Source organism: Dromaius novaehollandiae, chromosome 5 (genome assembly GCF_036370855.1).
Source record: "Dromaius novaehollandiae isolate bDroNov1 chromosome 5, bDroNov1.hap1, whole genome shotgun sequence".
NCBI lineage: Eukaryota > Metazoa > Chordata > Aves > Casuariiformes > Dromaiidae > Dromaius > Dromaius novaehollandiae.
The window spans coordinates 67827742-67843671 of NC_088102.1; the positions used below are offsets into that span (position 1 = coordinate 67827742).

The 15930-nt window shown below is 37.2% G+C and overlaps 1 protein-coding gene and 1 long non-coding RNA gene across 3 annotated transcripts in view; one reads left to right on the plus strand and one right to left on the minus strand.

Annotated features, from left to right (window-relative positions):
• LOC112993636 (uncharacterized) overlaps positions 1-15930 on the minus strand; it is a 57985-nt gene that overhangs the window by 34377 nt on the left and 7678 nt on the right. The window contains exons 8-30 of the mRNA XM_064513156.1: positions 15561-15777; positions 15082-15207; positions 13915-14032; positions 12895-13033; positions 11773-11883; positions 11287-11356; positions 10950-11087; positions 10702-10866; positions 9837-9931; positions 8671-8797; positions 7925-8180; positions 7336-7385; positions 6679-6779; positions 6399-6550; positions 5704-5842; positions 5454-5570; positions 4945-5124; positions 4198-4437; positions 3456-3612; positions 2713-2841; positions 2229-2373; positions 916-959; positions 613-816 (exon numbers count right to left, since the gene is read on the minus strand). Coding sequence (XP_064369226.1) covers positions 613-816; positions 916-959; positions 2229-2373; positions 2713-2841; positions 3456-3612; positions 4198-4437; positions 4945-5124; positions 5454-5570; positions 5704-5842; positions 6399-6550; positions 6679-6779; positions 7336-7385; positions 7925-8180; positions 8671-8797; positions 9837-9931; positions 10702-10866; positions 10950-11087; positions 11287-11356; positions 11773-11883; positions 12895-13033; positions 13915-14032; positions 15082-15207; positions 15561-15777 — 3220 coding nt within the window. The remainder of the gene's footprint in view (positions 1-612; positions 817-915; positions 960-2228; positions 2374-2712; positions 2842-3455; positions 3613-4197; positions 4438-4944; positions 5125-5453; positions 5571-5703; positions 5843-6398; positions 6551-6678; positions 6780-7335; positions 7386-7924; positions 8181-8670; positions 8798-9836; positions 9932-10701; positions 10867-10949; positions 11088-11286; positions 11357-11772; positions 11884-12894; positions 13034-13914; positions 14033-15081; positions 15208-15560; positions 15778-15930) is intronic.
• On the plus strand, positions 6477-8162 carry LOC135328540 (uncharacterized). Of its 2 annotated transcripts, XR_010389542.1 has the most exons (3): positions 6477-6616; positions 7240-7326; positions 8048-8162. It is a non-coding gene; the product is annotated as an uncharacterized LOC135328540 (long non-coding RNA). The 2 variants fall into 2 exon arrangements; XR_010389541.1 differs by lacking the exon at positions 8048-8162 and having other exon boundaries at positions 7240-7624.

Sequence of the window (15930 nt, forward strand, 5' to 3'; positions counted from 1 at the left end):
CAGTTCTAAATTTTGTACTAAACGTGTTTCATTAAACATCACGTGGTCATAGTAAGTAGACATTATCTACCTAAAGAATGCTGAACAGGGATTCTAGAAATGGTAGTTTCAATATATGAATACCAATATCTGAGCAATCAACTTATACTGTAATTACAAATACCATGAACCCTACCAGAAATTTTAAAGAAAGCAATCATTTTGTAGTTTAATGGGAAAAATAAGGAATGATTTATTCTTTCCATAAAGATTATTTCAGTCACTACCAAGAGAAATTTTAATAGAAATGGTATAGAAATAGTTGCAATTACATATGGAAAATCTGATACAGTTTTCTTATCATTTGCTATGAAAATAAGCAAAAGAATAGTATGAAAGCAGTGTGCACTCGTTTCCAATTTGGTGTTTCAGAAGTGTTTTTATTTTTTGTATCAGGATCAGTTTGATTAACAAATGCTGACTGAAACCAAATGCTAATAAGAAATGACACTGACTGTTATGTATTTTGAGGTTGTGTTAATTCGTTTAGGTTATAAGCATGGGCACAGTTTAGTATCTACATTTTACTCACTAAAGAATAGAATAAGCTCACATGGGCAGCAGAGGATGTACCTGTGTGAGTAGTGGCAGGTGGTGTAGTGCTGAAGTGAAATGGTGTTGACGTGGGCGATGTTGTGCTCGGACATTCATAGATATGCCTTTCAATTGTCCCATTGGGACCACAGGTTGCAACAATACATCCTCCTGTGCCATCCGTAGTATTGTAGATCACATCTTTATAGTTATATATCTGTCCCTCATAAATGCAGTGGCATGCTGTAAATCAAAAGAGAATGTTGTCAGTAGGTACCTGAAACATAGATCAGAGAGCTTCAAATGCATCCTATTCAGATAAAAACAACTTTGTCAACCTACCATATGCATCATATTTGCAATTTTTGCCACTAGTTGTGCATACACTGGAAAAGAAAAAAGGAAACAATGAGTTTAGATATATTGGTTAATGACATGATTTTACTGTTTTAATTTTTCTGTTGATCCTTTGCTATTCTTTGTATGTTTAAATGTAGAAAATCTTTCTTTCTATCTTTCTCTGCTTCAAGGTATCCAGTTCCACTGTACAAATTCAAGTTAGGTAGGATCACTCAGGTTTTCAGGCAAGAAACGCAATTCTTATATGCCAGCATACTTAGCTTGAGGTATCCTTAATGCTGCTTTTGGAGGCTGGGAAAAAATGGGGAGGGGTGATTTGAAGCATTCTCATCTCTTGGATAAGTTCACTTATCCCCTTGAAGGGAAAGTGCAGTAAATGTAGCATTTGAGAAAGGATCATTGTATTGCTGATGTTGAGGTTGTCCCATAGAGAATTTCCCCCAGATTTCCAACAAATCACCTGTGAGAATGTAGTCTGTTTTTAATGGGGATTTATCTGTTACTTATTAAGAACTGATTCCCGATACCTTTATTTACAGTGACTAAGGGCATCTGTACACTGAATAAACTTCAGTGAATACAGATATGTATTTAACAGGTTAGGTTTAGTGCCATTAATTGCACAGATGATGCAGGGCAAAGCTGTCTATGAACTGCAATACCTGCTATGGAAGTTGCATAAACGCTCAGAAAGGCTTAGTGCTAAGCTCCTTGCTAACTCTGGCTGCACTGCTTGCAGTATTCAGTGTAGCTACTTTAAATATATCTCAGGACATGAGTTAACTGTTTCTAACTTTGTGCTACTTGATAGAAGGCTTATCAGCATTTGTCCCAACATATATGGCTATAGTCATCAATTCTGACAGAATATGTAGGAATACTTGCTGACTATAGCAAATACATAAGTACCAGTAGAATAACAGAAACTAGCTCTGAACAACTAAGATTAATTGTTTACTGAGTTCTAAATAATTTCACATAACGATTTTAGGGATAACTTGATAAAAGTTCTCTGACAATTGCTGTAATTATTATTATTAATTTATTCTTACTTAATTTAATAATAATTTAAAATTATTTCCGTGAGAGTACAGAATGAGTACTAAATTAATCTCTACAGTAAAATGTTTCACCATGCCATCATTTCACTTCCTGGAAACAGAAGAAAATTAGACATTAATTAATAGCCTATGGCTGGCCTAGTTCCTGTTAGCAAACAAAAAATTTAATGCATGATGAGTTATGTTCCAATCACAACTTTAAACTCATTCTTTAAAAATCTTTACTAGTCCTACCATGATTTACAATTCTCCTTTGAAGGCATCTTCATTCCTGGCTTGTAACGTTTTCCATTAACATCGTAACAACCACAATATGAAACACAGGTCATGGTTTCTTCATCAAAATACTGTTTATTGTTTGGACAATGTGGATAGCAGCCTGAAAAAAGATGGGAGTTATGTTAACACTAGGCCTTTCACATGTAGAAGTAACTCTACACTCTGCCAATATCTTTTCTCCCCATGATTCCTTTTGGTGAGAGGAATTTCACCCTCTGTTATTGCTATTCCATCAATTGCACATTGAGCTTTGGAGTGTTCTTCCTCATATTCATTCCAAACCAGTTCATGATCCATTAGGGAATTACATACTAACTAGAAAATCTCCTCTTGCAATTTCTAGTATAAACATTTCATATATTGAGTAATATGAATTTTGTTCATCATATTCCATTTTATCTTTTTATAAGAAGAATGAGATATGCATGATTATCTTTACCTTCCAAACCTCTCAGCTCATGAAGGCATTTCCCACTTGGGTTGCTGCAGGTCTTCATACAAGGGGCTCCACATGGCTTGTAATGCCATTCACATTCCCCTTGTGGATTGTAGTAATCACAGAACAGAGCTAGAGGAATGAGAAATGGCAGAAAGGTACATTTGATTTTTTTGCCCTGAGGTCCTTCATTGCTATAATTTTGCTGGGTAGAAATCCCATGTTATTAGCATAATCATGCAAGAGGTGAACAGTATGTCTTATTTCTAATTTAATATGATTATCATACTTTTACCATCCTTTGAGACCAATAAGGTTATAAAGCATCGAACAGAGCTACACATAAAGAATTAAAAAACAATTAATTAAAGCACTGATTTTAGCTAATATACACTAATATTTATAAATAAATATTCCTGTATATTAACTAAAATTTGATATAGACAGCTGAAAGTACAACATAATATTATAATTTACCATTAGTGCATCATGATCAACAAGAAAATAGTACATTAACAGCACCACTGATAGAATTACTAGTGTATGGTTTCATTTTAGTAAGATAAATTGGCTTCCACTGATATACCCAACTTGCTTTGTGTTACTTTGCTGCATTTAGAAAATAGCAATGGCTCTTGCAAACACAGTTTTATCCTCCTTTCTTTCTTCTTCCTACTTGTTTTCCTTTTTGATATATGTTTTCTTTCTCTCTGGCCCCCTTCAGAAAGTAGCGTGGTGAGACTCACGACAAATGGATGGGGTTCGCCATGAGATGCAGATGTCCAACTCATTGCATGCTTGAGCATAGGCAGCTACCGCTGTACAGAAGCATTCACAGTCTCCTCCAGTGTCACAGGCACAAGCATCATTCACACATGCTTGGTAATATTCATTTGGTTCAACCTGTTGGAGAAAACATCTGAGTTTTATTTCATGCACTTGTCCTCACCTAAAATAATCAATTAAATATTTTGAATTGACAACTCTGGATATATAGGAAAGAAAGGTGAGAAATGAAGAAACTGTGAGGATGTTTTGAAAAATCAAGTGAAAGCTGTAGAATACAACTGTTAATAATAAGTCATAACCCTAAGAGCTATCTGATGTTAAAGACACTTTCAGAGAAATAAATGTTACTGTAGTAGATTCTAGCACACAGTCACAGGTATAAGGCAGCTGTTTTAGTAGAAAATGGTGCCGTTAAAAATTAAAGGTGCCCTGAGATTTATCTGTGATTGTCCCTTCTAAAAAGAAGTGATCTGATAATATTTCTTCCACTATTAATTTCTTAGGTGTACTAGTTTATATCACAGCTGAGGAAGTGCAGGTGGATATCTATCATTTCTATGTAGTCTCCCTGGAACTTGTTATAGCTTCACTTTGTCAAGTATGTGCTAATCTAACTCCAAGTGTATTACATGGCTATCCCACCTAAAAACTAATGTAAGCTCTGGCTCAAGAGTATTTCAGAGTGAAGATTTGTCATACCTGTGAGTGACAACTCGCAAAAACTTCACTGGTGATGATGCTGCATTGCTTCTGTGCCCAAGAGCTCCTGTAAGGGTTCGCAGCACAGGGATCTTTGGTACGATTAGCGTTTGGGCAAGTGGAAGACACTTTCCAGCTGTTGCCAAACTCCAGCACATTCCCTACCACTGACTGACTGCGAGTAGTGAAATCGTTGTTCCCATTGCCATCATAGTTTCCACAGAGGCCACAGACATGTCCCTGCATGGGTGTAAACACAAAAGGATGGAGATCAGTAAGGTGTAGTTTCTCAGTAGCTGTGAGTAACAGACCTCAGGATGAATCTTATTTAAGCTGTAAGATGGTCTCTTTAGTAACAGTCTTGGACAGCCTCATAAAATGTGTTTCATGAAGAGGTAGGTGCCTCCAACTTGTTAGAAAAGATAGAGAAAGAAGCAGAGTAGACTCATTTTTTTTGTTGTTAGTATTGAGCTAATTAGTTTTATCCAATTCTGAACATACCTCTTTGCTGATGGCTTTTCATGAAGAAAGCGACTCATGTAGCTGTAGTTATGCAGTTGCTGAATAACATAATTTATGGAAAATGTATAGTACAGAATCTAAGTCAATACTACAAGGATAATAATATGCAGTTGCCTTTCTTTCAGTCTTCCAGTTGTAGCCTAACTTTCCATTTTTTTCCTTTGAGACATAACATGCAAATGAGTGAGAAAAAGCTGGCTCCAGGTTTTGGCTTTTAACATGTACCTTAAAGCCGGGGCTAAGCTTGATGAATATACTGGTTTTCTTGTCCCACATGAGTATCAGGCCAACATTAGTGTCAACCACCATGTAGATGCCCATCGAACGGATTTGGAATGGCATTTCTCCTCCAGGTGTCCTCTGGATGACATCAGAGTGTCCATCACTGAGCACCAATTCATAGTTCTGGGACAGAAACAGAAAAAGTCAGAAGCCAATTGAAAAAGTCAGCTGTTGTGTCCGGTTTTATATATTGGCAGTAGCTATTGTTGAAATAACAATTCTATTACTATCAAAGTGATTCCATTCAATGACCTCATTTTAGCAATTTCACTGTAGAATTCCCACCTTTGTTTTCTATAGCAGTGAGCAGAATTGTTGGCAGTAAGCAAGGAAGTATAATAACATTTTCAGTGTCTTCGTGGACACTTTTGCAATGCAATCTATCTGGAGAGGCTATTCCATCATTCCAGCACATAAGGCCCTGGGCACAACTTATTAAAGAAAATACTTACCTCCAGAAAAACTTTAATAGACTTAGAGCAGGTGGTTCCTGTAGTACCACATGGAATGTTCTCAGTGATCACTCTGAAGGTTCCCTGATTCAAACTTTTTTTACCACAGTAGTAGTTCTGAAAAAGGGAATGATATTCAGTGTTAACGATGCTAGGTCTGGAAATGGGAATAATATTCGATGTTAACGAAGCTAGGTCATCATATGCAAAATATTTCAGCAGTGCAAAATCCTGGGAAGGACTCTGTTACCTGGACCAGAACGTATTCACAGTCGCCTTCAAAATCGAAACGTTTGCCATCGAAGGTTGTGTAATGTCCATCTCCATAAACAGAACAGGTTTCTAGGCAAGGTTCTTCGGAGCATTGCCATTTTCTGTTTCTACACGTGCTACACGAGACAAAAAGCACCCCAAATGTTAGAAACAAATATATACACTATATATATATATTTCTGCATGCGCATTCATTGGTGTTTAAAATGTAACCTCTATAATGAAAAAGTAAAGTTTGCTTGTTCTCAGAAGAAACATAGCATAGCTCCAGAGCCTTTGGGATGTACACAAAGACTGTGTTACTTCATTATATCATGAATCATTTGAGTTAGAAAAGATTTTAAATCTTTCATGTTTCAAAATCTTGTTGAATGTATTGAAATGTAGGGATTGCCTATAACTTGAGAGGAAAAATGTTTTATTGACTATCTCTAATGAATATGAGAACATCCAAAACATGTTGTTCTTCTGATCACTTGCAATTTCTGTGCTGTGAGGCACTGTAAAAAAACAAAAAGTTTGCTTCTTAGTTACTAAGTGGAGCATCTTATATAGGATTCCATTGTCAATCGTAAATCTTGATACTATTAGAGTGAAAAACTGTAATTCACCTAAAACTTAAACTGTCCCCTTTCAGATGCTTGAAAATAGTATTTTTCAATATGCTTTTACCAGTTGTTGCAGCCAACCCTGATTGATTCTCCTGGACGGTAGGAATCCCCATTGTGAACACATGGACAGTCTTCTGCAGCTATACATCCACCTTCGCCATCCAGCACTTGATTACCAGGACATACACAGCCAGAGACACACTGCGTTCTGTACTGTAAGGACCATGCAGAAAACATAACTTGACAGAGTGCCCTGATGGAAGAGTCCATCTACAGCTGGTAAGTGGAGGAGAGATCTACTTTAATATGCTTTTAACTGGGTATAAAGAGTCTGTACTTACGCATCCCACGTCCAGAGTCTGACAGCTCTTCTGGCACTCAGCTCCTATCATGTCTGAAGTGGTGTTGCCACAATCAATATAGAACATGGGAGGTGTACAGACTGGAAGAGAGAAAAGCCACGAGAAATGTGAGATCAGACATGTATTTATACCTTTGTGTTTGTTTAATGCAGAAAAACACTTAGACTCCTTTGTGAGGTGCGCCTTATTAGGATGCGTTTGACCAGAAAGAGGAACTGAATGTTGTTTTGTAGTGATGCTCATCTTTTATTATGCTTTTTTTGGATTGCCATGGAAATTAATGTTTAGTTAGCTTCATGCAAGTCTTCATTTCAGCAAAAAAAACCCAAACCAAAGGCTGGCTTTCAGTACTTTTATATAAAATATGGAAGTTCTTCTCCTCATATTCAGTATTTTAAGCAGTGACCAAATGGATTTCACCTGGATAACCCTGTTATAATTTGTTTCTACCATCTGAAAATTAACCAAGTGGTTCTTTATGTTTCTGAAATGTCCTCTATGTTACAAAGATCATCAGTTCATTTTCTTGATTGATTTCAGACTTGGACAATTTGCATCACTATGACAAAAGAGAGCAAACTGAAAAGTGAGAACATGGAAAGGGAGAATTAAAGAACATCTTAAGTGGTATGTTACCCGGTTCTGGTTTTTCTCCAGTGCAGCTCAGCTTTCCATGGATGCAAGTGCTACAAGGAAACAGAAAGGAATTATATTTGCTTCTCTTGTTAGGTTTCAGTTTGTTTCCTGAGGAATTTGAACTAGTGAAAAATCACCACATGATAAAACAGAGAAGCCATGTCCTTTAGCAGAATTGTTTGTGCTATTTACATGTATTTTGTGTTAGAGCTGTCCAAAATACAAATATGTTTTATATAAGGACATGTTTGCTCAATCCATTTGCCTGATTAAAAATTGTCCTTTAGAATATTCCAGATTCCACTCATGCTGTTAATTCTAATGGGATTATCAAACTTGTGGCATCTGCCCCTATGGAAGAAGTCTTTTAAGGTCAGGGTTAAGAAAAGTATGGTTTGTTGGATTACCGCACTAGTCTAAATGCAGTCTTACAAACACAGATCGCACTAACAATTTTCAAGGATTTGTGATTTTTCATGTTGAAATTGTTAGGGAGAGAAACTCTTTGGATTTGGATAGGTTGCATCTGGTACACATGATTTCACAATTGCCCATATCCATCTCAGTCTATTGTTTACAAATCTCTTACCATACAACACCACTATCATGAACAACTTCCCCAGAAGGTAGAGAGGTTCCTTTGTAGTAACAAGGACAGCTAGAAGCAGGCACGCATTTGCCACTTTCATCCATGTAAGTTCCACTGACGCAGGTGCAGCCATCAACTGGGACAAACTTGATGTTGCATGTGACATCAGGCTCACTCAGAGACCGGCAAGTGGGTTGACAGGAATCAACATTGTAAGTGTACTCCAAGGTTTTGGGACATGAGGTGGTATATTTTTCTTGAGAGAGTAAAATAAGGTGAGTTACATTTGTATTCTATTTAATAATCAATGTAGGTAAAAATGCAATATTTGAGGTAAAGTGCATATGATAAAAATAGCACTATGTGTACATACATTTGAAAGAGATGGCCACATGCTTTGCTGATGTCCTCAATAGTATAATTTAAATATTTTTTGTACTTCTAGAGCAAAATTTACCCCTACACTTTTAAGTGCCGTAAATACAACTGTTTTTTTCTAGGTCAAGGAAAAGAAGTTAAATTATATTAACATATACAGTATAGTTTTTCTTTATGCTTATTTTCCTTCTTCCACAAAAATATTTATTGTAAAAGTAAATTGAGAGATATCCTACTTATTTTATTCCTATTGCTATAGTTAAAACAGAATGTAACACAATTTAGTGTGGGAATCTTATATATCCTGAAAGATAGCCTGTGGGACCTTCTGGATGATCACTTTAGAGACAAAGGAATGTGGAACTTACTGCACACAGTGCTCCTCCATCCAGTGAGGAGAACTCCTTTAGCAGCGCAGGCCCTGACGTAGCTTGAAAGAGCAGCGCACATGCAGTCCTCGCTTTTCTCACAGTTGCATGTGTCAAATATACAGTTCTAGGGACACAGGATGACATATGATCACCAGATAGTCATCTCAAAGTAATGTCTCTTTATAATTTTTAGACCGTCTAATTTGCTAGCACTAAAAGCAGCACAATCCATATACATAAGCAAACATATGCCTGTTTTTCACTTAAAAATTGCCTGGAGGCCCTGCAGAAAAGATTCCTTGCAAGGAGGGATAGCAGTTAGAGGCCCACAATTCCAGTTTATTTTTTCTTCTTGATGTTGTTTTTTCTACCTTTTTAAGGGGTGGTATGTTTTCCAGTTACTTTCAGTTTGTAACCACAATGGCATATATACATAGTGGAACATTAGAGGGTTGTTGATGCCACCTGACTTTTAGCACTTCAGATAGGAGGTTGGACTCTCTACATTAGAGGAATGAAGAAAACAAGAGTATACTTAATCTGAATCTGTTGCTATGCCAGGCAAGGTCACTGTAATGTCATTGGAGAAGATGTTTGTTGAACATATTCTTACAGATTTCAAGTGATAAGGGGGCTTCATGAAGTTCCCAGTCTGTTCCAGAGCTTCACCACCTTGAACTCATGGAACATTTTTGTTCACATCTTATCTAAATCTGTTTGCTGCTTTTTACATGCATTTCTTGTCTTGACTTTGGATATGTGCAAATGTAGGTGCATCCTGAGAGGAGATCAGAGCAACTAAGCAAAGTACTAGTTAAGCTCCTGACTAAAGCTTTCGTTATGTCTCTCAGGAGGAGCTGCTTCTGTACTTTAACCTGATAGAGAGTCCAAGCTCCTAGCTTAGACATTTAGATTAGTGCCTAAAATTATGGGCAGCAGGAGTATCCTGTAAGTTTATCCACCTGGGAATGGAAAGAAAGATAACTTTGCAAAGGACAAAGTATTATGATGTGTAGATAAAAATGAACTGTTGGCTAGAAAAGGACTATCATGAATACATTATTTCAAACAAGCCCTCCCAATTGGCAAGTTATTCCTCAGGTGTTTGTATCAGGAATCTGAGTCTCATTCTTTTAAACAGGAACAAGTTATGAGCCAAGTACCTTCTGGTAAACTTCTGGATTCACTGTTGAATGACATTCAGCAAAAGGTCCTGTGGTATCAGAGAGCAGTCCACACCAGTGCTGAGCATACTGATCTGTGAATTTAGAACATGTTTAAGAATTTCTATTGTGCTTCATCGTCTAAACTATTTTCTCATTGTAACTGTACTTCATGCAGGGAAATTGCAGAAACTTAATTTTAAAGTAGAATTCAGCTCTACATTTCCTGAAACAAGAGCAGTCTTCTGCTTCTTCTCTACAGAAATATGAACTTTTAATAAACTGAATCCAGTTAATTCATGGTGCTTGTCATGGAATAAACTAAACACCCGTAGCTGCATTTTGAAAAAGAAGATTCCCATTGTGTATTAAAAATGCACTAGCTCAGCCTAGAAGCCAGAAGGGTGGCTTGTGTATGCTCAGAAGGTTGGTATTTCATTGGCTGAAATAAAACCTTAGAGCTATGAACTGATGCATTATAAGTGTGGTTCACAGCTTGGCAGTGGAAAGATTACACTGGGTCCAACCTTCAGTGGGCCCATACACAGCTTCTCTTCTGTATGACACTCAGTGATTTCCAGGAATGGATCCCTTGTATGCTGTATGGTTCCAATTCCTCTTAAGTAAATTGGCAAAAACAACACTTGCTTTCTTAAACCAAAGGAATATTTTTGAAGATCCCAAATCATATACTAGACCTAAGAATTATTATTTATTAACTGAACACTTCTAGTGTCTTCTGATGAAAACAGTGTGTGTGAAATGGTCCACTGTTATTTCAGCTTAAATGCTTAGCTGTTGATCAGCTTGTTTCCTCTTTCCATCTTAAAAGAGAACAGGAGAGGTTACCATATGCTGAGCTTACCATTTTCTATGCTGAGGGTACAGGGGTTCTCAAAGGTGATTTTGGCATCAGGACAATCAGCCCGAGTTTTCCACGTGTTGCCATAGGCAGCTGAAGTACCCTCTATTACACCACTAGTTGTTTTGAAGTCATCTGTCTGGACATCATTGAAGTTTCCACAGAGACCTAAAAGGAAGTGGAAGGGCTGTGAAAGTCTCCAGCAGGATCAAGCGTAGTGAGAAGGCAGTTGTTACCGTAAGGTCACTTACCACAGGTCTGCCCTTTATGTGATGGGTCTAAGTTTATATAAAGTTGCATGATGGGCACAAGCTGAATCTCTAGCTGAAGACCAAAGGTTGTTTGTAAAATGAGGAAGAAAGATGATGCCCTGAAGAGGGTAACATTTGCTAGGGACGAAAAATACAACAGATATAATTTCATATAGATAAACCCTATTACTTTAAGAATCAGAGATTAAATTCTATTTGAGTTCCTTGGGCTTGCTGCAGTATAACCAAAGGTAGAACTGGCATTAGATGAAGTAATGTAATAACTTTTTAAAGTCAAAGACAAAAACCATCACAAAAGTTTTCCGAAGGAACTTACCTGCAGAGAATGGCAGTTGTGTGTAGATCATATTCACAAATACACTGCCAGAAGGCTGGATCACAATGTTCTGTTCAAAGGAAAAGGCAATGATTAGTAAGCATGTGTAGGAAAGATAAAACACATTCCAAATGTTTTTATAGCTAGTACAGTTCAGGATAAAGGAAAAAAAATGGAGGAGGGGCTTAGGGTTTGGTGATTTTCTGATTCCTATACTATTTCTTTGATCTTTATTATAGTGGCCCACTGACTGTTAAAACAAACAAAAAAGCAAAGATAACTAAATGACAGGAAACTACGAGGATCTTGACTTCCAACGTACATACTTTATTCTTATTTTTTCTTTGGTTAATGTTCAAATATGATAAAAAAAAAAATCAATGCAGTTTTCTTGTCTGTGCTGTTATGCGTCATTTGCAACCTATTTGTTCATTCAGTTCTGAAAACATCCCTGCAGAGTGTTAGGTGCTTGCATTTGCTACTTACAGTTTGTCCTCCACTTATACTGACGGCTATACCCTTGAGGCATGTCTCAGTGTCAGTCAGGCCACACTTGTGGATTTCTCCCAGAACAGTGAAATCGTTGTTGTCACAGAGCTAGAAGACGAAAACAAAATATGCCCAGTGTCTTAAAAGGGATCACACTCAAATGGCATTCTTAGTAAAGTGAGTCTTTTAAAATATTGTTTATTCCTTTTCATCTGATCTATGTTCCCACTGTGGATCTGGCCCTATGCTTTTGATTCTTATGGAAGACTTTGATTGGTTTAGTGTCTTTTATGTCTAAATTACCTCATTCTAAGCTCATATCTAAGTGTCAGTGGTTCTCTTTTCTGGCAACATTCAGTTTGATTTTTTTGAGAGACGAGTAATTTTTCTGAGCTTTATGAAAATAGTTTACATCACTCACCCTATACAAATCAACAATAAATATACTTAGGATTCTGAAATTTGCAAATCTATAGTCACTTATTTAGACATACCTGCTCAGGGTTCAATCTCTAGTAATCTAAAAAGTCCGGTATATCCTGCGTGTTTTTGTAAATTATTTATTTCTGATACAGATTTTAGAATACCTGTATGACATCTTAGCTTTTTGCTTTAGACTCTAGAGTTTTATACGTCTACTGGGAAAGACTGTTTGGAAGGCTGATCATCATATATGAAATAACTTCTCTCCTGTGTATTCTATATAATAATTCCAATATGAATACTGTTAATGAAATAAGTCCCTGGACTATATTAACTGTGACAAAAAGAATAGTCCCAATGGAGGCAATAAGCAAGTTACTCAGAAAGAAATAGTTCCAAAACAATAGATAGGCAATATTTAATTTAAAAAGTGAGTGGGAAGCATAGAGATTATTTCACAGAACCTAAAAATGCAGTGCAATTCTTAAATGATGGTCAAAATACACAAAAATACTATGGTATACTCATTTACTATAACCCTGGCAGAAAGCCTACTGAAATCCATTTAAGGTTCCATGTTGAGGCTCTAAGTTACAGAAAGTTAATGCCATTATTAGTAGTTTTAATTAAACAACATTTAATAACAGCATTTTTCTTTAGCATAGTGCTTTAGCAAGGAATGTGACTCATTTTTACCTTGGTCAGGACATAGCTACAGTCTCCGAAGAAGGAATAATGCTTCTCATCAAATGTTGAAATGTGGGAACCTCCTTCAATACTGCAAGTCCCTGGGCATGACTGGGTGACACAAGTCCACTCACCTCCAGCACAGGTACTAAAATGATGAAGGTATTCAGTAAGCTTGGGTTATGCCAGTGCAAAAGACATAAGAGACAGTAAGGGCAGCTGATGCCTTCATTTTCCTCTTGAAGTATTGATCATAATGTCTTTTGGAGACAAGAATGCTTACAAATAATCAACACTGCTTTGAAATCTCAGAATAAGTACAGAAAGGCACATTTATATCAGTGATAATTTTTTTATATAATGCCATTGATTGGCAGTCCTTCCTTGGACAGAATTCAGTCCTAGTGAACTTGGCATCCATTCTGCTGCATATGAAGGATGGGGCCTCATGTCCATTAGCATGACTCAAGCTTCAAATGTGTTAAGTATTTCTTGGAAAGTAACATGCATGTTTGTGGTTCTTGTATTCACAGATAGATAGATGGACTTGCATGCACTTACAGAATAATACTTCAGTAGTTATAATGAAACTGAAAAATATATACCATGTCTGTCAAATGTCTCTCAGACATGATCTCCCAATCCAGGTAATGCAACATGTCCCTAAACGTCTTGCCCTCAATAGTATTTACATGATCATCCTGGTAGTACATGGTAGTGTTGCGAAGGCATTTAAGCACATGACACAGCAATTTACATTTTTAATTGCTGATTTAAGCTTCCAGTCTCCTTTAGGTGATTGATCTTGAAATGGGAGTGCCCATATCTAAGCTCAAATTTTTGCTTGAAGAGCAAATGCATGAAGAGAAAAAAGGACTTAAGTATCTTTTAAGAAATGTTTAGTCAAAGAACTTCAGTTGACAGATAGTTCCTAATTTCTTTTCAAGGAGTAATTGGTAATTTTTCCCTGTCTTCAAAATGTTCAAGTAATGCATCTAAAGAAGAAGCACAAGAAAAGAAGTATGTTACCATGATCTGCACTTGGATGAGAAGGAGGCACCAGGAGCATAAATTTCACCTTCGTAGGTACAGTGGCATTCTTTACGGGGAATACAGCCAGCACCATTAATGTCATCAAATATCATTCCTAGAAAAAAAAATGGTCTGTTACTCATTCAGATGTGCACTGCAGAACCTGCTTTGGTGTACATATGTGGGAGATGTTCAAAGCATGGTGTGTTTCTTCTGTATTACAGAGAAAATGAAGAATAAGCATCTTGAAATAGTGGCATGTCAGCTGTGTAGAACTTGAAGGGGCTACATTCAGTTGAAGGCCAACTAAAATCTTAAGGTGATCATAGGGGATCAGTAAGGAAATACTCTTCTATTATGGCCTTCATTAGATTGGAATTAGGATTAGAATTACTAGATGACAAGATAGCAAAACGGAATAGATTAACCATTTATAAGGCTGCTTGGGAATGTATTCGTAGAACCAATATTTTTGCACCCAAAAGCGGAGTGTTACCTAAAGGAAGACAATGCTATTATACAAACAAGTGATGGTTAATTCTGTGAGACCTCGTGGAGGATGGGCAGAAGATCAACGATAAGAGAATATCATATAGCACAGTCGCTCACAAGAGCGGTTGTCAGCAGCAGAACTAAGCATGTGTGAAGACAACACACTTGTATTATTCATCACATCCTGACATTCAGTTTTTGTGTGTAATTCTCTGAAGTGCCAAATTTTATAAACTGCCTAGTGGTCTCTCAGCTCCTTGTTTAGAGAGAGGAAGTGACATACTGCACTGAACAGGAAACATGTCATATGTTGGGGAACCAGGCTCAGCTTTGCTAACACCAGGAATTAACATTGTGGGCAGAATGTGATCACGTGTTATACACTTTCTGTAAACTGACGGTGGATGTTGAGAATGGAAAGCTTCCCCATATTGTTAGTACTGAAGTATCTTATACCCATTTCAGACATTATGTGCATATCCTAGGTACGTTTGTTATTTGAAAGGGTTTTTTTAGTAACCTGGGTAGAAATCATGCATGTATATCAAGGAAAGAACATGGTTGTTACTGTGACTGTGATGTGAATAATAGAGAGTAGGAAAGCTGCTAAATGTGTACCAGTAAGTTTCCTAGCAGTTTTAACATGAGAAAAGTGTAGGAAGTTAAGCTTGCCTGCTGGACAGATGCAGCCATCCGTACAGTGATCTTCACAAAGTGCAGATCGTTCCGGGTTGGTGCAGGTGTCAGAACAGGGGGAGCCACATTCCTGGTATTGCATGTTGAAAGGACAAGATTTGGCTGAAAGTAAAAAGAATAGTATAATGCTGACTTTTCTTTTGAAATGCTGAGAAAACAGTCTTTACAATCTAGGATGCTTTCTGTTGAGATATAATGGGGAATCCTGATCCAAGTGAAGACATTAATATCTACAATATTTTACAGCCCCGGCTATATATTGAAGCCCCTTGGCAAAGCAAAATCCTCTAAACCTTCATACCCCAAAAGTCTTCAGTATGCTCAGGGTAAAACTGATTTCATGAATTTACATGGGCCTTTAAGTGGCTGTCTACTTCAGGATAAATTTCACATAATTGGAGTTTATTGCATGTGGGTAATGAACATAGGTGAAAGCCTCGTCCGGAGATACTTACGACATAGTTCAGAGGTCCTCCAGTTCAGAGGCTGTCCACCTGCATGAGCGCACTGCCGGGAGTATTCAGCAAAGGTGTTGCACATACAGAAGTCAGCCATAGAGTTATCACAGTGGCATAGGTCTTGTATGCAAATTTCAATGTAGTCCTGAACATCCACAAGTGCATTACAGCTTCTGAATGCTGCACTGATTAATACTGTTTGACAGATAGAACCCTAGGAGGGAAAATAGAGAAGATAAAACAATAGTGTTTAGAAGAAATGAAACTATTTTATTTAAGGAATGTACCAGAGCAGACCAAACGTCCATCTGGCTCAGAATCCTGTCCAACCATGAGCAGATATATAGGGAAAAGTATAACAATAGGG